At 41.4% G+C, this 22113-nt stretch overlaps 1 protein-coding gene across 4 annotated transcripts; it reads right to left on the reverse strand.

Moving 5' to 3' along the window:
- Window positions 1-10261: 10261 nt before the first annotated feature.
- On the reverse strand, window positions 10262-21442 carry tmtc4 (transmembrane O-mannosyltransferase targeting cadherins 4). Of its 4 annotated transcripts, none has more exons than XM_085921101.1 (19): window positions 21219-21442; window positions 21054-21113; window positions 20746-20953; window positions 19775-19890; window positions 19225-19441; window positions 16939-17026; window positions 16764-16864; window positions 16236-16328; window positions 15868-16029; window positions 14720-14922; window positions 14402-14576; window positions 14122-14253; window positions 13964-14043; window positions 13788-13895; window positions 13579-13720; window positions 13170-13284; window positions 10974-11086; window positions 10832-10901; window positions 10262-10489 (listed from the first exon to the last, which is right to left on the reverse strand). In XM_085921101.1, exons 3-19 carry the CDS (start codon window positions 20905-20907, stop codon window positions 10341-10343), a joined length of 2226 nt encoding a protein of 741 aa, XP_085777227.1. In that variant the 5' UTR covers window positions 20908-20953; window positions 21054-21113; window positions 21219-21442; the 3' UTR covers window positions 10262-10340. The 4 variants fall into 4 exon arrangements, with proteins under 4 accessions (XP_085777227.1, XP_085777226.1, XP_085777229.1 ...); XM_085921100.1 differs by having other exon boundaries at window positions 21215-21442; XM_085921103.1 differs by lacking the exons at window positions 19225-19441; window positions 19775-19890; window positions 20746-20953; window positions 21054-21113; window positions 21219-21442 and adding exons at window positions 18123-18270; window positions 18402-19201.
- Window positions 21443-22113: the final 671 nt, after the last annotated feature.

A 22113-nucleotide genomic window follows, 5' to 3' on the forward strand; every position in this document is an offset into this window, starting at 1 on the left:
ATTCATTGGACACTTTTTTTTTCCCCCAATTGCACGAGCGTACACAAGGCACTCTATGATGGATGGGGCGGTGATGATGATTCTAAGGGCCTTAGAAAATATATAATCAAAGGCAAAGTCATGGAGAAGGGCCAAAGTCAGAATTATTTTACTGGGCCCCACATCACACACGCGTGTTCATACACAGATGCGCCTGTGGTCCAACACAGAGCCCCGAGTAAATAATTCACTATATTTACCTGCTCACTTCATAAGCTAGCTTGCTTGTGAGATAAATAAATGATAAATAAATGAAGCGAGAGGGCCAACAAGGGAATACATGCATAGCTAATTGAGCAGTAGGGAAATGGGGGGATGGGACGGGATGCAATGGTGGGGATATACAGGTTGGTCTCAGCCAGAGGTATGTTGCCACCTTCTGGTGCTGGAGACACACTTCAAGAAGCAAAAGGTGCACTTTGTGATAGCGTCCAAACTCTTGCAATACTAACAGAGCAGGAGCACTGCAGGTGTCTCTTTGCTTTTGCCACAAAACCTTAGGATCTACTTAATTAGCACAAGATACAAAAAATAATATACCGTATTTTAATGCTACACAGTGGACATAAAAGGTATACACACCCTTGCTCAAATATTTTTTTGGTCAGATAAAAAAATTCAACAATATACGTAAATCATTTCAAAATGTTTTCCTTATTTATGTGACCTATAATCTATGCAACTCAGTTGAAAAAAAAAAATGCATCCTTCAGATTAAGTGGTTTTACAAGTCCCACACACACTCTTACAACTAGGGAACATTCAAACTCATGTTCAACGGCAGTCACAATTTGAAATGTCTCTGTTTAACCTAGAGTAAAGGTTCAATGGGTTTTTTCTTACTTTTTTGTAGTCATATTTTATAGCACAAGCATGGCCCATAGAGAGCTTCCACAGCATCAGAGGGATCTCAATATCTAAATCAGGAGACGAGTACAAAAGGATTTCAGAAATTAAATTAACCGTGGAACACAGAGAAAACAGCCGTCGCGTGGAGAAAATATGGCACAGCATTACCAAAAACTGGACATCCCTCCAAAAACTGATAAAAAAAACAAGACGAAAACTGTTCAGGGAGGCTGCCAAGGGGGCAACAGCAATATTGACGGAACTTCTGGAATTTCTGGCAAGTATTGGCTCTTCAGTACATGTAACAACAATCGACCATCTTTCTCACACGTCTGGGCTATAAAAAAAAGGTGACAATAAGAAAGAAATATAGAAACACAAACACACATGGAATTTTCCAAATACATGTGGAAAAATGAGCAAAACACACTGTTCCAAATACAAGCCTGTGCGAGCACAACATTTTCAGACCAGAGCGAGAAAGCAAAACAATGCCTACAAACTACAAACATCACTTCATTCTGTAATTCCTCCATTTGCGTTGATCCTGATTCCACATATTTGCTCATCATTTCAACATTATTTTTCCTTTCTCTCAAATAGTTTTGTCTGCTCTGTGGTTGAGTTCCGCAAAGCCTCAGCTGTATTTGGAATGAAAATATTGTTTTGCACGTCACCGCAGCTGCTCCACTTTGCCTAATGTGGGCCTTTGAGGAGCAGCTAAGAGCTTTACTCCGACAGCTCGCCCGCCCCCTTTGAAGGCAAGATACTGGATATCCCCTCGGATCTGGAACACGGTCCCAGAGTAAACACTGGTGGTCTGGAGGTTAACTCGCCCAAGCGCTCGTATGGCCGTGCTGCTGAAATGCATACGGCTTCAATGAGAATGACCCCCTCTGGTCTTCTTGTCGGGCTCGGCCTGCCGGAGCCCCTTTGCAACTCTGTGCGCCATCTTTGGACACTGTGTATGAGTGTGATCCGTGCTTGTCAGCGCCAATTATATGGCTTTAATTGCAAAAACACATTAAGCTGAAGTTAAATCCTTCTCCTGTATGTCAAACCTCCAGGAATTAGACCCGGCACACTCCTGTCTACTTCCTCTACCCCCTTCTTGAAACAGAATGTTTATGTTTCTTTAAATCAGGGGTGTCCAAACTCTTCAATCCATTTCCGCCTTATGCTTTGAAATGCATCAACTTTGAAAACAATCCAAATGAAATATTATTCATTCATAAATTCATTGAAATTGCCCTCCTTTATACATTAAATTTGAAAAATACCCATAAATAAATTATAAAATACACGACTATAGCAGAAACATTAAACACATTTATTATATACATTTATGTTACAATTTACCTTTCTAAACTCAAGTAAACATTAGAATGATTCTAGAAGATTGTGCCTAGTAGTTTTGAATATGGTAACTTACTTATTAAAATGTTCATGAAGTGAAATGTGTTAAAATTAAAGGCATCATTTTTAATTTATTTTTTGAGATTCCGGTACTGCGCTGATATAAAATCACAAAATGGCTCGAATAATTTGTATCCCAGATTTGGAACCTATGCTTGTCAGCGCCAATTACACTAACTGCAAAACCATCCATTTAGAATGTAGCCCTTTGTCTCAAAGCCAAACCTCCAGGATTTCGACCCACAACTTTCTGCTTCTGTACCATCTGGCAAAACTAAATAACATTCCACAGTGTTCATTTACTAACAATTAAAGACAACCACAATGTACCTATGACAGGAATTCTAATGTACACGTGATTAGAAATGTAATCGTCATCAAATTCTAAGCTTAGTCATGGTTGAATTCATCAGCGAGAAGTCCATTGTGAGTTTTGTCATATGATTGACAGACTGTTGACAGAAGCATTGGAGTACTATTTAGCAAGGTCCCAGGACCCCTGTAAAATTTATAGGCTCACTAATTGGCAAAAGGAAAGCGTGAGAAAGATGTATGTTAAAGTTGATGATGAAAATGTTCATGTGATATGTTGTCATACAGCAAGTGTGATGCTTGACCACCTGTGTGTGTGTGCGTGTGTGTGTGTGTGTGTGCACACGCATGTGTGACTGTCAATATATGAGTGAGTGACATGATTAAATGTAAGGATTTTTTTAATTCATGACAATAGCTACTAAAATTCAAAACACAAACACTTTCATACAGCACCTACCTCAAACATTGTTTTCTAGTTTCTATAGTTTTAGTAGTCTTCCTTCAAATCTGTAATAATTAAAAGAAACATTTATTCTCTCCTTGTTCCTCACAAATTGCCATAAAAAACTATCAAAAGATAAAATGATAATATTTTTCAATTTTAGATTCATATTATCTATAGGCCTATATTAAGTAGTTATTTACAAACTTGACTTGATTTCAATTAGATTTTAAAGTGCTCACCAAAATGGATATTCAACAATGCATTTTCTTAAATTCAGTGGGATCAGAGATGTAAAACTATTGTATTGGATTATTTTATAGATTAAGTTATTTTGATATGTGCTTTAATTGGGAATCTTTTTTTGTAAAATTGTTTGTTGTTACATTGCTGGAAAAGTAAATTACAGGCACCTACGAAAAAAATAGTTCATTTAAAATCAGTCTTCAATAGCTACTTGGAAATTAATAAAAAAATAAAGATGCAATTTATAATAATTCAATAAATTCGGTCTGATAAAAGCACTTCCTCTGAGTGTCCACTAATTCTCCATTTATTGAAAAAGCCCTGTCTGCATGCGTTTCTCCATGCAGTGCAGTTTTATGGGCAGCACTGCCCCTAGAGGTCAAACTATAAACAGCAGCCATATTTAGCTCCAGTATTGTGTAAAGCTTTTGTAACAAATGAACTTTCAAGATCTTGGATTGTGCAAAGAGCTTTCATATTCTTTCTTTTTGATTTATCTTCATTTGACATTCTTTAGGTTGGCAGCTGCTCCCTCTCACATTACAGTAAACACACACACACCCACGCATGCACACACACGCACACACACGCGCACACACACACACACACACACACACACACACACACACACACACACACACACACACACACACACACACAAACGTAAGTGATTTCAGATTTCCAGTGAAAGGGTAAAAATGAGAATTTGGGGCTTTAATTGCTTTTTCATGATCCGGCAACGGTGCGGCGAAATGCGGCGTAAAGAAGCCCAATTAGAGTCTTTTGAGCAGCGGCTGCAGACAGCGGGGTTCAAGCCTTGATTGTCTTTCTCCACTAGCTGCAAGGTGATAGCGGTCTGGACCCCTATTACCCTTGCAGCCGTCTGTTAAATTTGCCAAGAAAAAAAAAAACTGCACCCGGGCTCTCGAGAACAAAAGGCTCAGCGGTTTCGCCAAAAGAACCCGGGAAAGAAGGATCCCTGAAGGATGCATTCATTTGGTGAGCGCTGGCTCTGGCCATTGGAGCAAGCAGGAAGCTCAACTCTTTGGGCCGCCTCAAAATGCAACGGCAAGTCGTTCACAGCAGATGCTTCGTATTAATTGGTCTACCAAGGCCTGACCCCGGCTCCCGTGCTCATATTTAGTATTTGCTATAAGCTGACTTCTTGAGGGAGCGCTTGTGGCGTTGCCTCTCATTCGGCCGCCGCCATGACGGATGGGCCTGTCGTTCTTTTTTTGGGGGGGATATGGATGTAGAGCGCAAAGGCGGGCCATATGCCACTGGCACGGACCCCGTTCCAAACACCGCCTACTGCAGGAGGCAGGGAGGGAAGACGCGCAAGACGAGTCAGCAGGATGAAAGCGGGGAAAAAGAACGATGCCACCACCAAAACACACCTTTGGGTGACTTTGGAGAAAGTGGTGGAATTGTGCACCCTGGTTGTTATCATTGACGTTTGACTCGAGGAGTACACATGCAGATAATCGGGCTGATCTCAAATCCAAACGGCCCCTTCTGATCAAAGTCAGCAACCGATCATGCTCTCGTTTATCTGTTATCAGATAACACTGGTTGACATCAAATTTGATGCTGATGCCTTGATGTGTCGCTTGACACCGATTTAAAACTAAATGTCTTTACTTGTCCCCAGCACATCAGGTTTTTTTGAGATATTTTATTTTCATTTTGTGTTTTTAAGTTTGACCTATGAAAGCTTGCACAATACTGATTTTACCATGCCATTTGACAGGTTACAAACCAAACCAGGAACCAAATCCTTATCAATTTATATTTGCAAAAATGTTTTTGCACAATCTATTTCTAACAATGTCATGTTTTTGAATAAAGGGATATAAATTAGAATGTTTGTTTGTATCCAGTTATTAATAAAAAAAATCATCAGATGAATCGTTTCTAGAAATAATCCTTTGCTGTATCTTATTCTATTTTGATGCAAAGGGGAGCACATTTTTATTATTCACAGGATCTGTCTAGAAAGGTGTATGAAAGTTTTGATCCAAATTATTTGTTTGCTGGAGGTCTGCGTTGTACCAACTACTTAGATAATGTCTTCCCACACATTAGATGGATGTATTTTTTTTATGACAGAAGTAACCATGGATGGAAGTAGGAGGTGTGAGGTGGGGAGATGGCACAGGGGGCAGGTCCATCTGTCCCAAGCAGCTTTTCCCCCTCTCCCCCCATGAGAGAAGCACAGCTGTTACTGCAAGGCCCGATACTGTCCCCCCCCCCCCTTCACCGCCACCCTCTTCTCCCCTCCTCTGAGGATGAAACGAAGCGGCCCGCGGTGCAGTCAGGCTGCACGTCTGCAATTTCAGACCTCTTTAGATTCATTCTTCATGCTCGCCACAAATGAATAATGCGCACATTAACTGCTGCCGGTTAATACATTTCCATCTCGTTGCACTGTTATTGTTTTTCCAAATAAGGCCCACAGCGTAACCCAAAACCAAAGCGCACACACCTCGAAGACAGTGAAAAGACCTCCTTAAATGCTCATCCTTGCTTTTACTACTTTGAAAAATCAAAACATAAACATTGATATGATTAGTGTATGATTTTCAACAATTTGTCCCCGAAGCCCCTGCGGGGGTTGAGGGGGCTCCACCACAACGTAACAAGACTCACTCACAGCTTTTGTCAGGAAGCCAAATTGGCACCGCTATGTCCATTATGTTAGCAGGCCCCTACCACAATTTTGGCACCCCTTATAGAAAATAATAACTTTCGGGGGACATACTGTACCACATGCTTGTAACTGGCGTGTTAACCTCACAGGTTTTGCTTGTGTACCCTTGAACTTTTGACTCATGTAGCTTTGAGACACTCTGAATATGTGCAATAGTACTATAGCTTGTAAAAATCAGCCCTGTGGGGTAACATTATTGTAGATTGCAGCTCGAGGGACAGCAATGAATTCTTACAGTTGGTGACATTTCATCTAAACGACCCGAATTCCTCTTAAAGTGGCCATGGGGAGTTTATTTAATGAACTGCAGAGTACCAAGCATTTTTTATCTTGAAGCTTTTCATTCACTGTGGGTAGTGTACGTTGTGCGACAGATGTCTAAGCCATCTTTTTCCTGACTACTTTGTACCTTTGTAGGATTGAAACGTACAACATCTATCGTCTGTGTTATGCCTACTTATTGTAAAAAAGAAAAAAAAATAGCTCTACTTACTAGTAAATCACATCAAGTTGGTACTGTTTTTAAATCACACTTGAACTGGTGTATTTTGGTAATGGCAAACTGAAAAATACAACAACAACAAAAAAAGCAGAGGTCAAAGGTCAGCATTGTAGCGCAAATCTCAGTGTTCATGTAAAAAAGCGAGCGGGCGAAATGACGATGAGGAGATGATACCTCTAAATGATTTGAGCAAAGCATGTCACTTAAGTGTCTATCAAACTGGTTGCCCTCATTAACTCTCAGGTTCAAATAAGGTTGGTGACTTCTGATTTAAGATTTTCAATCAGTCCATAACCTGACTGTGTTGCAGACATGCCAACCGCTATCACACCACGCTGCCCTGTTTTAGCTTAATTAACTTAATTATGATCAAGCTTGTATTGAAACTGGAGTGACTAGGTAACTATGGTGATCATTTTGGCTGAACAACTCTCAAAGAGGAGGTGGGGGTGTTTGATTATTTTGGAAGGGTGGGAGCGGGACGGGGGGTCTTTTGGAAGCTCTGTTTTGTGTAGCATGGCTGTAAATGCCAAGGCTTGTAAAGGCAACAGGGCCGATAACTGGTGACAGTAGCCCTCCTTGACATGACAGAGCGCATCCATGCCAGACGGACACAGAGATATTGGGGAGGCACCCTGACATTTGGGGGAAGGGACTGATGGTTGTTGTTGTTGTGCATCTAGTGATGCAGCGATGTCGAGTAACATGATCTGGATGACGCGGACGGAGTGGATCCCTTGTTGAAATAGGGACCCCCGGCACTACTACAAGAAGTACATAAGGAGGGGTGGCCATGAGGATGGCGTCAAGTGAGCAGAATTGACATCAATTAGACAAGCAAGAGGGAGGTGCCCATCAAAGCCCATTAGGATTGTTGTGGTTTGGGGTGGAGGGTATGCGAATGTGTGTGTGTGTGTGTGTGTGTGTGTGTGTGTGTGTGTGTGTGTGTGTGTGTGTGATCCAACTGTATGTATTTCCTGCATTTTATCCAAAGTCACCAGATCATCACCCTTCTAAGCCACATACTGATTATATTACTAATTGAATTTTGTCTAAATATGTTGAATATATCCATAGTTTTGGAGTAACATGTAAATTGTCACGTTCATCGAAATTTTTTTCATTGCTGCTTGTGTAGCTTTGGTGTTGTAGTGGCAATTTAGGTTGGAACTGTTCATGGCTGAGAGTGTCACTATAAGCAAACTAGAAAGCGTTTAAATCTAGTGAACATAAAATCTGCATCTTATTTGACCTAAAAGACAATTTTCTTGACTCAGTTTGGTCCTGGCTTGACAGATCTGCTCTTGGATTCCAAAAAGGACAGAGGCACGGACTCAAATATAACCAAGCTCAGAACTCTGAGGCTGTGAGGATGCGGGAACCACTTGTCCATTATGCTAACACACACACACACACACACACACACACACACACACACACACACACACACACACACACACACACACACACACACACACACACACACACACACACACACACACACACACACACACACACACACACAGACTTATCATCCCCCATAAGGACAGCTCAATAAGTTGTATGAATGCTGTTGCCGGGTGATTAAATTCACTAGAGTGCATATCTTTTATTTTGTTGGAGGTTGTTGTGCACAGAAGCACACCCGCTGTTCTGAGATTAGTTCAAAAATAGTGAAGAACCCCTCCAAGCGCACACACATAGTAAACACGCACGCACGCGCACACTTATTGAAAATACTCCTGCAACAAGTGGTACTTTTATTCCTTATACAGGAAAATAAATAAAATAGATTTTGCACATGGAGTGTTTTCCCCCTTTTGAATTCCAAAAGAACTCCACCTGGGATCAGATCCGGTGATATCATTATGACGGACAATCCAAGCGGGTAAAAGGTGTGCAATGCTGAGCGAGGCGAACAAGGAGAGGACTTCATAAGCCGCTAGTATCCCATCTTTTATTAATGTCACTCCCTGGGAAGTCTCAGGTTTTGCCTCTCAGTCAGAATGTCTAATGAAGATGTGAGCGGACGGACCGGTGAGTCCATCCCTTTAATACTAGACATATTTTATGATAATGAAAGGTATTCAAAGAATGATGGTGATAAAAGTGCACTGCCCTCCTCTCATTGATGCGTCTGCACAGCTGTGCAGCAGCAGGCGCCGCAAGAGAAGGATCCCTGCTAAAAAGTAAAGGAGATCCGTAAAGTACATTAAGTCAGCGACCAATGTTTCGTAGATCATTACCGCGCATGACCGACTATAATAATACAGTATGAGGATGAAGCGCTCAGTCTTGAATGTCACCATTTAATCCTGTTCTGTCTCCAATTGCTCCATAGCGTGGAGCTCTTTCACCGTGGCGACCTTTACACTAGTACACTTGAAAAAGCTGCAGTGTTCTATGACAGTCACTTGACAGTCATCATGGCCAAAAATATTGGGACTCCTTGTGCGTCAGATAATGCAATACTTCTCCCAGAAAATGAGAGTAATTATAAATTCACTATTCACGTTTATTGTTTTGTTTGCATTGGAATGACACCAAAAAAGTTGAATAGAGAAAAAAAAAAAGAATTTGATCATCCACACTCTCAAACTGGACTGGACCAAATTATTAGAAGGAATAAAACGGAATTCTCATATCTCCATAAGAGAATTCAAAAATGGCAAGTTTGCTCAATCACTTGCATTGCATCGTTAAAAAAGAGAAAGTAATTTCCAACAATTTAGTCAATACGATGTAATACCATATTTTCTTAGTATGATGATGGCTTTGCAGGCGACTAAATGGGTCTAAGGCCACCCACTGATTGATTTCATTATTCAATTAAGAGCTGCGTCCCGAGACTTTTGTCCATATGGCCGACATCCCGCTATTAGTTGCATATTTAGGGAGATCAAATATCAAATACTCCCCCCCCATGGAGATGTGAAGAATAAGAAGTTGAAAGCATCAAAGTAACAAGTGGTGCATTGTACTGTAAGTACAAACAAACCTTAAAATGAAACCAGCCCTATCGCATCTTCAAAAAGTTCCATGCTTAGCTGAAGGAAGCAGGTGAAAAAATAGAAGTGTATTGACCTTTGAACCCGGGTGCACACTTGTTGACTGATGTTTCACACTGAGGTCGCTTGATCCCTCGGCTGTGTTCTTCACTATCTGTGTGTGTGCGTTTTGTCCCCAGGGGAGAGCATCCCCAGTCCCCCCCCCACCCCCCCGCCCCGCTTTCTTTGAAGCTGCTGTGTTTTCATGAAGAGTCCACCATCGGTTTCCTGTCTTCTGTGACCTTGTGTCTTCGTATGGACACACACACAAAAAATAACACCTTTCTCCTATTAGGTAGTGGCCGCAGGGTAGCAAATAGCCAAGTACCATGGTGTTGACAAAGAGCTCGGCGCAGCAAAATAAACCAAAACAAAGAAAACCGCGAGGTGTGATCATCATTTGTGTCATCAGTGACTAATCATATGGTGCAAACTTCCATTTACTGTATACATGGGTAGTTTGTGTATGACTCTAAAGGACAAGGGTCAATCCAAGTAAGGATTTTTTTTGTGGGCCTCACATATGTGGCAATGTTGCGTCCAGCTGAGACAACATCGTGCGAAGGCCAATGGGTTCCACATCAAGCGGAGCAGCAGTAAAAACAACAGTTACCACAGCGAGAGGCTGACACCTGTGTCGTCTATGACACACGACAATCTAATTAAGAAACATCACACGGGAAAGAGCTAGGGAAACCACCCTTTAATTTAGATGTAAAAATCAGTTGGATTGTGAAAAGGAGTGTTTGATGTCGGCAGCGGATGGGCGTACCCTCAGGGTGTGTGGCGTTTGCGCTGGTCCAGTTTGCGTCGGAGCATGTTGTAGTTGTCTTGTGTGCCCGGGGCCTTTGGGTCCAACTTAAGAGACAACTCGTAGTGTTTTTGTGCCAGTTCCAACTTGCCCCAGCGATGGTAAAGCACAGCTGCAGAAGATACAGACAAATACATATTTATTTCGCATGGTGGGGCTTCTACGCAATAGAATACAATATGCAACCAAAGTGTGGTAATGAGGACCAGATGATGTTTTTATTAATTCACTTAACTGATATTGCATGTTTTATTTTGGACACTTTCGAAAGGGGTAAAAAAAAAAGTAACCTATCAGAGGTTAATGTGCTTTAGGGGCTCTACTTTAACTTTGGCATGAAATAAGCAAAGATTTATGAAAGCTGTACAACTTCATTTATCAAAATATAAAAATATAAGTCTATAAAAATAAAATTTTAATTATTACAAACATATAAAGTGAAGTTAATTGTCACCTAAATTGCCATGGCAGCTAGCTGCATTTGGGTTGATTTGGAGAGCGTTGAGGAAGAAGCCCTCTGATTCCTAACAAATGAAGAAACAAATATTTAAATATGAAAAAAAAAAAAATCTGAAGTAAAAAGTATGCTTACTCACCTTGTACTTCTCTTGCTTTCCCAGTACGTTGGCCAGTGAAAACATGATGGTGTGGTCGTTTGGGAGGAGCCTCAAAGCTTCTCGTCCAATCATCTCCGCTTGGCCCAAGTTACCTGGATAAGAGGGTGGAGCTTAAGTGTTTAAATGTTTTTGGTGTCTCAGTCGGGCAGTGGCACTATGTAAAAAGAGTACATAAATGTGAGATGAAGTAGAAATAAGAGATTAAGGTCATCCATCATTCAGTTTGAGAGTAGAATTTGCAGTCAGCTGACAAAGTGCCGTCATCCATGTTTACCTTTTTCCAAATGGCTCCTACTGTCCCTGCCCAGAAAGCTAAATACCAGGCTAATGAACTGGTATTGGTATCATAGTATCAGAGCATTTTTTGAGTACGAGTACAGACATACAGAGTCAGCATACTGGTAAAGGTATCTGTTCTATTCTTGTACAAGATGTACCGAATAGGTGTGTGCCGCTGACATTTTTTTCACAAAATCAGCTCAAATTAAACTGTTACCTTTCTTTGAATTACCAAAAAGAAATGTTTTGAGAAAGAGATGGTCCCATGATCATCAAATGTGTTAAGTTTTTGCATTCAAGTGTGTTTGATCATTTTAAAAAAAGATTGGCTGAGGCCACCGAGATTGTGTGTTGACAGACAGAAGTTAAGATGAGCAGCTTGCACATAGTAATGACAGGCTAATAAAAGCTGGTTCACACAGCAACTGTCAGCTTTTATTTATTTTGGGGATGGAGCATTCACCCTGTGCACACACGGACGAGCGGTTTGGTCCCTAATTAGGGATGAACACAAGGCCCGACTGGGTTATTGATCTCTGTCACCGACCCGTCTGGTGTCTGCCCGCCCCCCAAAAATGGAGGAAACAGACAGGCAAGCAGACAGTCGTAAGTCACGAGACTTTTGATAGGGGAAAAAAAAAATCCACAGAGAAAAGCAACTACCACTAAATACAAATACCACTTTCCCTTTGAACGTAACACCCATTATTCTTTTCTCTTTTTTGTTTGTTTGTTGGTGAACAGGGGAAAGGGCTATGATTATTTCAGTCAGATTTGCGGATGGAGGGAGGGGGGGCCTCTCGGAGGGGCACTGCTCTGGCTGTGCTCACCCACGTTTGATCAGCAAGCATGCCGGGCACTGATTGGATGGCTGCAGCGCCCTCCAGGGAGACTCCGCCTCCCCACGGGAGCACCTCCCCAACAAAATGGCTGGTGCGTTCGGAAATCAGAGCATTCTCCACACGGCGGGGAGGAGCGCCTTGAGAAACTCACAAGACAAAAGCCTTAATACATAAATTTCAAGCATTGCTGATTCTCGCTCTTCCGCTCTAATCTTGTTGGGCTGCTTTGATTTGCTTCCACAGGACACAAACGATGACAGTACTTGCCTGTCGACACCGGTCTTTTGTTTATGTCAACAAAATATGAAAACACATTCACTGGCCAATTTAGTAGGGATACTTGCAAAAACTAAAAATATGTTGTTTGGGAATTCCGTTCCATCATCCGCCCAGTTTACTGACGAAGGCAATGACAAATGACGGGCAGACGGAAGTGATAACGGAAGTGTATGTAAAATAATGAGGATGGACAGACAGATGATTGTACCGTATTATGAATAAGGACAGACTGACAATGACGGAACGGTGCCAAGGTCGCAGAAGGATGAATTGGCAAAATTTGATAAAATTCCCATCACTGGTTGTTATCGTTGTTTGTTACTCCAATACTAGTCTGCTACCGTAAGCAAATTCTTGGTGTATTTTTTTTTGCATAGTTGACCAATAAAAAAGATTCAGATTCCTGTATAACCTAGTAAAAACGTGTTGCCTTTACAGAGTACATAATGTTGAGTTTTGATTGATGGAATAATGGTAATAATGTTTTTAATGTTTGTTATGTCAATATATATTTTTTACAACACTGCAATCACCACAAAGAACCACCAATGGTTATTATTCTAGTTGTCCAGTCAGTCCAATTTAAGAGCAACTTGTTTTGATAAAATGTCCATGATGTGTACATACACCACATCTGGGTCACAGTTATCAGGTTCGAGCCACAGGTTGAATTGCTAACCAAAACAGCAGCGTCTTCCAAAGCATGGCAAACGTATGTGTAATTTTTTTTAATTCAAGCTTAAAGTATATTAGGTGTGTGCGTGCATGTGCATACCAATGTTGTCCAGTAGAATGACCATGTTGTTCCACGCCAGGCTATGATCAGGTTTTAGTACTGTTGCGTTCCTCCATGCGTTCAGAGCATCCACGTGTCTTTGCTGGTCAGCGTACTGGCAGCATGAAAACAGAATATCAATGTATCATATTATGTGTTTTAGGATGTGACACTGATTTTTACAATGAAATCTCCTGAGGTACTTTTGGAGAACTGTGTGAAATAGAGTTTAGAATTATTTTTCAAATGAATTAATCGGGCCTTTTGGCTATTTCAATAAGGGCCAGGAACCTTTGGAATGACATTTGCAGAGCAGGACGTTGGATTGGATCCTATTAGTTTCAGGAACCAACCACACCAAGACCAAAATAATTTCTGGAATTTCAATGGAAAGCGGCCTAATTCTCACCAAGCGTCCCAAGTTGTAGTAGCAGTCCGGATACTTCTTCCGAAAGTGGATGGCGTTCCAGTAGCTCCTCTCCGCTTGCTCAAACTTGCTCAAACTGTTTTGCACGATACCCAGGTTCATCCATGCGGCAGCGAAATCCGGTCTAAGAAAAAAAGTGTTATCAGCGATTGTCAAAGCGCCATTTTTTTGTCATATTGCTCACAACTTACTGGATTGAAACAGCTTTGGATAGGAGCTGCTCCGCCTCGATTAGCTCGTTCCTCTCCTTGAGGATGTTACCCAAGTTGTTCATGGCGTGCACGTAGGTGGGATGCAGCCTGCGAGACATGCACCGAGCATTTTTCAATATTTGATGGGAATGTGCCGGTGAAAATTAAACACTAACCTGACAGCCTCTCTGTAATAGCTAATAGCAGTTGTGGTGTTGCCTCTGTCAGCCAAATTCTTTCCGACGTTGTAATGGACCTGAACAATCACCGCACTATTGATGATTTCAATATGCAACATTTAAAAGAAAGGTTTTTTTTTGTTTTTGTTTTTTACCTTGGCATTGAGTGGGCACACGGTCAGTGCGCTGGTAAAAAGACTTTGCTCCGACCGCCACTGGTGACTGCGGTGAGCACAGCGAGCCACAAATGTGACCATCAAGGCTAAGATGAAAAAGCAAAATATCTTCTGTATGGAGAAAGAAATATAAGCAAAACTTCAGATTACAGAGCATCTAAACTATATTCATCTGGAAATGTTTGCCACAGAGGTTTTGACAAGCAAAGGAGGAGAAAGAGCTGATGCAGACCCTTCACCCTTATGTTGCTATGCCCACCTTGTACTTCACCCAGCGGTGGCAGCAGCGTGCCAGGGCACAGGCCAAAAGGAGGCAGTAGCCGGAAGAAGGCAGGTAGAGCACACGCTCGGCAATGACAAAGCCCACCCGAAAAAAGATGTTGCAGGCCGGCAGAAATGGGACCACCAGCAGCACCAGGGCGAGACTTAGGGTTCTTGGTCAGGAGAGAGATGACAGTGAAATTATTACATAAAATAGCACACAGAGTAAAACTTGTCTGGTAAGAACCAGGATGAGAAGGGACTGTCTTCATAATCAAGCTCACTTCTAGACGTAGAGATGGTTCCGCTCGCTTACCTTCTCTGCTGGCTGTCTGGTGAGCACAAGGCTTGGCCTACCAAGCCTATCAGGATGCACCAGAGCAGGAGCGGCCACACCACCCTCCAATCGGTGGTTGACTTAATGAGCGGCACGCAACCCATGGACCAATCAAAACACAGCCACCAGGGACACAGCAGCAGCCAGCCATTCAGGGCGTAGTAGTAATTATAGTTGACCACCTGTCAATCACCAGAATGGGAGGCGATCAAGAGGGAAGAGTAAAAATCATTTAAGAACTATGGTGTAATATAAAATTAGATGTTTAATTGATAGTTAGGGTGATCATTTTAGAACTATGGGGTAATATAAAATTAGATGTTTAATTGATAGTTTTATTGTTTTTTACAGGCTCTACAAATCATTAGACAATGCCAAATAGTGTATGAAATAGGGATCATCAAAGCGATACGATACACATCTCGATACGCTGCCAACGATTCGATGCATTCACGATTCATGGAATTGTCAATGATAAGACACGATACGATTCTCCCATCTCCTGTGATATGGTGCAATACAGTACGATATAATTTTAAAACAATGCGATCCAGTGCGACACGATACGATGGAACTGCATCTTACAGGTCGTATCGATTTTCCGATGCATATCGGTGAATCTTCCCAACCCTAGTATGCAAGTACATACTCAATGTACAGTATAAACTTGGGCTAAAAGATTTTTGAAAAATCAAATTGCAACTTTTTTCCTCTGCTCAGTATCGATTGTTTATTTTTTTCACGAGTCTGTTCCTATGTATTTTTAACAAATACGTACAAGGCAAATAAACGAGTTTGTATTAAAATAAAAAAATCTGATTCACTATACATACATGTTAATGCTACAATAAAATAAAGGAAAATGAACCATGAATAGTTATTAAATAGTTTATCGACTTTGCACTAGAGTCGGTAACTTACTAAACACTTTGACAGTCTTTTGGGTGTTTTCTTCAAGAGAGAGAAATATGATCTTTTTTTGCATTATTTCCTTCTGCCGTGTAGAAACAACTCAAAATTTAAAAAAATTAGTGAGTTATCAGTATCGGTCTTGCGAGACAGGGATTTATCGATAGACACAATAAAATCTCTTTGAAAGACAATAACGGCTCCCCAGTCTTACTCACTCTAAGAAACATGTTCTCTGCGAACGAGGCGGGGTTGTCCACTTCAGTGAACGCCGGCGGCCCAGTTCCCATGATTCTCCAGCGGGTGTAGAGCATGAAGAAGCCGCCTAGAGCCATGAAGGCCAATCGCATAGGCAGGCCGGTCCGCAGCATCTCGCGTGCCTGTCAAAAATCATTACGTACATCATATACAGTACATAGGTACATACATAATGCATGTGTGTGTGTGTGTGTGAGCCTACCCAGACCGATGGAGTCTAATTAACGCAGCTTTTGCATACGCAGTGTATGCAATGTGACGTTAATCATACGAGGGAGCACATGATTTCTGACAGAGCAGTGTGGGGAGGCGGGGTACTGTAACTCACATTAAAAGGGGTCTTCCTGAGGACTAGCCTCTGGCTCAGTTCATACACGTCAACATTACAGATGAGGAGTACATCAAAAGCAGCGTTTACACCCTGGAGGGAAAACGCAAAGACATGCAAGAGGGACATTTATAAAATCATATAGGTCAGTGACAAAAGAATGCATTAGCTCCAATTACAGTATTGGGCTACACATAAGTCAATATGGATGTCAGCCTTCACTATCTCCAGTCTAGGTTACGTTCTTCCACATAAAGAGACCAGAGACAGACTCTTCTCAATTTCTGAGATTGTTTTAAGTAATTATTATGAAATGTTACCTGATTATTATACAGATGGTTCTAAGAGAAAGAAATACTTTTTTTCAATTTGAGGATTTTGACATTTCGTAGCTAAACGTATGACCCCCAATGTTGTGATTTGGTGCAACTGAATAAAATGGTCTTTAATACAAGTAGATTGACTGGAAAAGATCATATATCCCATTGCCGCAAACTTTAAGCACGATGAGGTGGAAGAATTTCATACCAAGACGGTGATGCCTTGTTCTTTACAAAGCATGGCGGCAGCGCACAGTGAGAGGCTGACTACAATCCAGCACACAGAAAAGCCGCCATCTTTGTCCGCACCTGAAAACAAAAACATTAAAAAAATGGTGTAGTTGGTCAAATGGAATCAGTGTGGTCTTGTTGAACAAACTCACCTTTGTTGAAAGCTTTACAGTATGTGAGGAAGGAGAGATAGAAGAAGAGCGCACACAACAGGTCCGCCCGACCTACGATGCCTGCCACCTTTTGTGGGGAAATCCAAAAGACCACACAAATAATATTAAAAGCCCCACAACTCGATTGCCCAAAATTATGTTGACACAAAACCAAACTGAAACCTAGACAGCGACATGATGTTTTGTGGCCTAATTGAAGAAAAGTATATTTCGATTTTTATTCCAACATATTTTATATAGGTTTAGTGTTCATCATAACGTGTTCATCACCCTAACTACAATATGGCCAATGACAAAACTTAATTTTACACCACTTGTCTGGGCAATTGCTTTCAATGCAACATGGACGGAAAAGTCCAGTCTAACCTTGCATTGCTTGCTCTACCCAATGTGGGTCCTATTTTACCTTAAAGCTGAACTCTACCCAGCCTTCACCTTTGCCAAATCTATCTTATTTTCTGATATACCTTTTTTTTCCAGGTGAAAAAAAAAGTCTGGCTTTAACAGAAAATGCCAACCCCTGTCACTAATACCTCCTCTGCAGGTGTTAAATTGCAGGGTTGACCTCTATTCAGCGTTGCTCATACAGAAAAGTGATGTAGGCAGGGAATTAGGTGGAACATATCTAGCTTTTGCAGGAACTGTACAAAAGGGGTCCAGGCCACCTGTGTTACGACTCTGGTACTAGCTGGAAAGATGCATTTACAGCATTGGCTTTCAAAGAAAACAGAAAGGGGACAAGTTTAACACACTTACAGCACTAAACAACCGCCAGAGCATGGAAATTGCCGTAATAAATCCACACCCCATAATTTTATTTTGGTGCCTAATCTATAGCTTTTCATGTCGCCATCGCTGTTATGACTCTAATAGCCTCCGATGAAGTCAAATGATAAAGTCAGAACAGCAGCAAAGGGAAAAATATAAAAATAGTGAAAAAGGAGGAAAAAAAAAAAAAAGCAACAGACACTGAGCCACCATTGTTGCGATTTTGATACAACCTGCAAAAGCATAAACTTGCCATGTTGACTTTGAACTGCCTTTCCACAATGATTGGTAAAGCGACACAGGCACTGTAAAAGAGGTGTCTATTTTTTTTTGCCAACTTTCTCTGTTATTTCATTTTTGTTTTTGTATTTAGTTCCAACTGTAGGAGTACTCACAAAAGGAGGAAAGGACTTCTCATTAATGTTAACATGTGAGTCCATATACTGTGTGGGTACGGTTTGGTGAGCATCCTGGGGTTGTCTGCTTTGATACATGCAGCAGGCCCGCCTGAGCCAACCACGCGCCCGCCGCACCGTTCTCACCCTGCATGATTAAAGCGAAAACGGGAGAGGAAGTCGGCGCCTTCCAGCCACGCTTCACAGCAAACACACGCAGGCGTACATGGCAGGTCAATAAGCATCCTATAGCGAGGCGTCTGCGTTGTCCACATGTACCTTGGTCCCGACGCTCCCAGCTGAGACGGCCCGTTTGTTCTTGGCCTGAAACCACTGCATTGTTTATTGTGAAAAAGCTCAGGATAACACAGACACTGTTGTGCTGTTGCAGGGCATCTGCCTTGTTAGTTGACAGCCCCAAAATAAAAATGGGATGCGGCACAATTTCTCCATAGGTGATCGTTTCCTGGTTAAATTCAAAGCGGCGGATGGGATCTGGCTTAATTGGCAACAATTAACGTGGCGGGTTAGCAGGAGACCAGACTTCAGAGCTCTGGAATAACAAATGAAATTGTAATTTACTGTTGCAATTGCTTTGTTCCTGTTCCCTACCCTTGCCGACTTTGGGTGAGACGCCAGCCGATTGAAGGCAAGACAAAGAATCGCTCAGACCTATGGACGTCTTCCATCAACCTAACATAGTTTTGCAACGAGAGAGGATTAGAAAACCCATGTAAGCCCGACGAGAACAAGAAAAAAACAAAGAGGAAGACCAGCACCAGAATTAGAACCTTCAACCTCAGAACAGTGAGACGGATGAATGCGCGAATGACTCATTCATCTTCCCACCTGTTCTTTTGTTATTTCATTTTCTATTGTTTTTGTTGAATTTACAGATTCCTAGTTTTTAGGCTATTTGGAATTTTGCTTTGATTAAAAAAAGAAGTAAATCAGAAGCTACTCACTAGTTAATTACTCGGTACTTGAGTCTTTTTTTTTCTTCTGAATATAAGCAATTATTTGGAAGATTACTTTTTACTTTTACTTGAGTTACATTAAACCTAACCCTCTGAAGTACAAAAATCAATTTCCTGTTACTCACGCTTTCCGTGTGGACGGGGTGTGCAGCGAAGAAGAGCGCGGCCAGCAGGGAGGTCTTAGGAGCACGGTTCAGTATGCGAGTCTTTTCATCATAAGCCAGTCCTCCAATCAGCAGGGCGAACACATCCACCATCAGGGCGGAAATGACGGTATGGAGGGCGATATTCAGCACATGGAAGCCCACGGGATGCAGGCCGCCTGCCAACATGTAGTTCAACCTGCAAAACCGCAGGTTTTAAAATGTTGCTAATGTGACATGATAGCGGCTATATACTATGTTGATTGGTCGGCAACTGGTAAACCAAATCTGTAGTTTCCTTTTCTGTATGAAGGATTCACTTGACGGACTGAGCTAACTGACACCCTAACCATACCAAACAAAAACTGACAACAATTTTAAATAATAATAATCATGATAATAATGCATGTATTTATTTTTTCTTTATTGTATTGTTATTGTAACGCTACTTTGTCAATCAGAACCAAGCACATTTTCTATTTTCTAAAGCTTGCTAATACTGGGTGTGCTGAAGCAGCAGAAGAGTACGCACCTAAAAGTAAAGACAGTGAGTGGTCTATAAGATTTGTGACTGGAGTTGCTGCTCAGGTTGCTTCCCCAGAAGTCATTTTTCCAAATGTTAGTCAAGGGTGTTGTTGGCTTCAAGTCCTGCCACAGACACAAGAAACACATGTAACACGGCATGTGTCTAATATGTCAATTTAACATCAAATGTTGAGAATATCTATCTCTCAATCTATACATACATAAAGTATATATTGACAAAGTCATCCTTGTTTTATATTGCCAACACTATGCGGAAAAATGATAATAAAATCATTAAAAAAAAAAAGATTGTGATGACTACAAAAGCCAGACTTTTTTCACCTGTAAAGTAGTGACGAAAACAGTACGTCTTAATCCAGGCTGTTTAGTAAAGTAGGATTCACTGTATTTGTATTAGTTAAAGTTAATTTAGCATAATATCGCCCCTTTCAGAACTGGAAAATATCACTTAGATTGATGAAAGTTATCTTAACATCTTGATAAGTCGTAGTTAGTGAATCCATCCATCCATCCATACCGCTTGTCCCCACGGGGGTCGCGGGAGTGCTGGAGTCTATCCCAGCAGTCATCGAGCAGTAGGCGGGGGACACCCTGAACCGGTTGCCAGCCAATCGCAGGGCACACAGAGACAAACAACCATCCGCACTCGCACTCACACCTAGGGGCACTTTGGAGTGCTCAATCGGCCTACCAAGCATGTTTTGGGGATGTGGGAGGAAACCGAAGTGCCCGGAGAAAACCCATGCAGGCATGGGGGGAACATGCAAACTCCACATGGGAAGGGCTGGAGGTGGAATCAAACCCTCTGAACTGTGAGGCCGACATGCTAACCAGTGCTTCACCGTGCCGCCCTAGTTAGTAAATATGGTATGCTTTTTTCATGAAACATCAAATTCATGTCCATTATTTATAATATAAACAAAACTCTATACATATTGAAAAATAAATTGATAAAACCTTGTTGTTGATGAGTGCCTCCGAATCGTCAAACACGAAGTCCCCATCATAACTATTGATAAAGCACAGCACTGCCACCAGAGCCACAGTGATCTTGGCCTGAACCGGACCCAGCCTGGGGAGGGGGACTTCCTCATCCCAAGGAACCTCAGACAACGCCATGATGATGCACCAGCACCTAGTTCATTCATAAGCATCGTCCAAATTCCTGAGGACACACGGATGTTGGACCTCATCACATATTAGTTAAAAGAATTATCAAACAACTTGTGCACGAGTGGCAGCCAATTATGGTTGCATTCGCTTACCTATCATTTGTGCAGCTTCGTGACAGGTTGCATCTTTGTGCTAGCTTCTTTGGCTGCAAGCTGAAGTAGAACACAAAACCCGCCAAAGGCAGAAGTGCATGCAAACACATTACGTTAAAAAATGTTTCTGAAAAGGTTGCATAAATGGGTTTCTTACTTACACACCAGTGTTGTGCTATTTAGCATTAGCATGTTTCATCGGATGCTGCTAAAATCATTATTGTTCGGGAGATAAACGCAACCAACACACTTTAATCAGTGTTGGTATTGCTGGGAAAGTATGAACAAAAATATATATTTTATTTGAAAATCTAATGGCAGTTTGATTGCAAAGGGAATCCTTCGCAGTGAGAAGACTGCAGGATGTAAACAAATAGTCACGCGTTGACTTGAGTTACTTCCTCATACGTTGGACTCACGTGGCTATTTTCAACCAATGGATGGCTTAGTTTTGAGGAGCGGAACGATTACATACAATATTTTTTGCCAGACAAGGAAGGGTTGTACAATATAAAGTTCGAACTTGAGGAAAAAACACTTTATAGGGAATGTCACAACAGTATGGATTATTTTGTTCCCCTGCAGGAATTAATATGCATGCACAAATATGTGCAAAATGCCTTATTGGAAAATAAAATAAACTGACATGTTTTTTATTATTATTAATTACACATTTATTATATATACATAACTTACAAAAACATGATCTTGCAGCAGTTGCAGGACACATACAATATGGACAGACAACGATTTACAATGACGTTCACATTTCACACAATGTTGTCTTCAATGAGCCTAATGTAACATGCGTCTTTTGGGAAAGTGGAGGGAGAGACACTTTTACAAAACCCACAAAAGAACAAGGAAAACATAACTCCACAATGGAAGATCATTATTTACCACATTAAGTGCCATTCCTTTCCAAGTGAACAAAACAGAAAGCTTTAATAAATTTTGACAAATGTACAAGAAATTATTTCAGGTTTCTAATGAATATTAAATATTAAGTATACTAGCTGCTCTACAAAAAAACTTGAAAGCCTAAGATGAAGACCGCAAC

Source organism: Syngnathus leptorhynchus, chromosome 9, assembly GCF_054491065.1.
Source record: "Syngnathus leptorhynchus isolate UIUO chromosome 9, UIUO_Slep, whole genome shotgun sequence".
NCBI lineage: Eukaryota > Metazoa > Chordata > Actinopteri > Syngnathiformes > Syngnathidae > Syngnathus > Syngnathus leptorhynchus.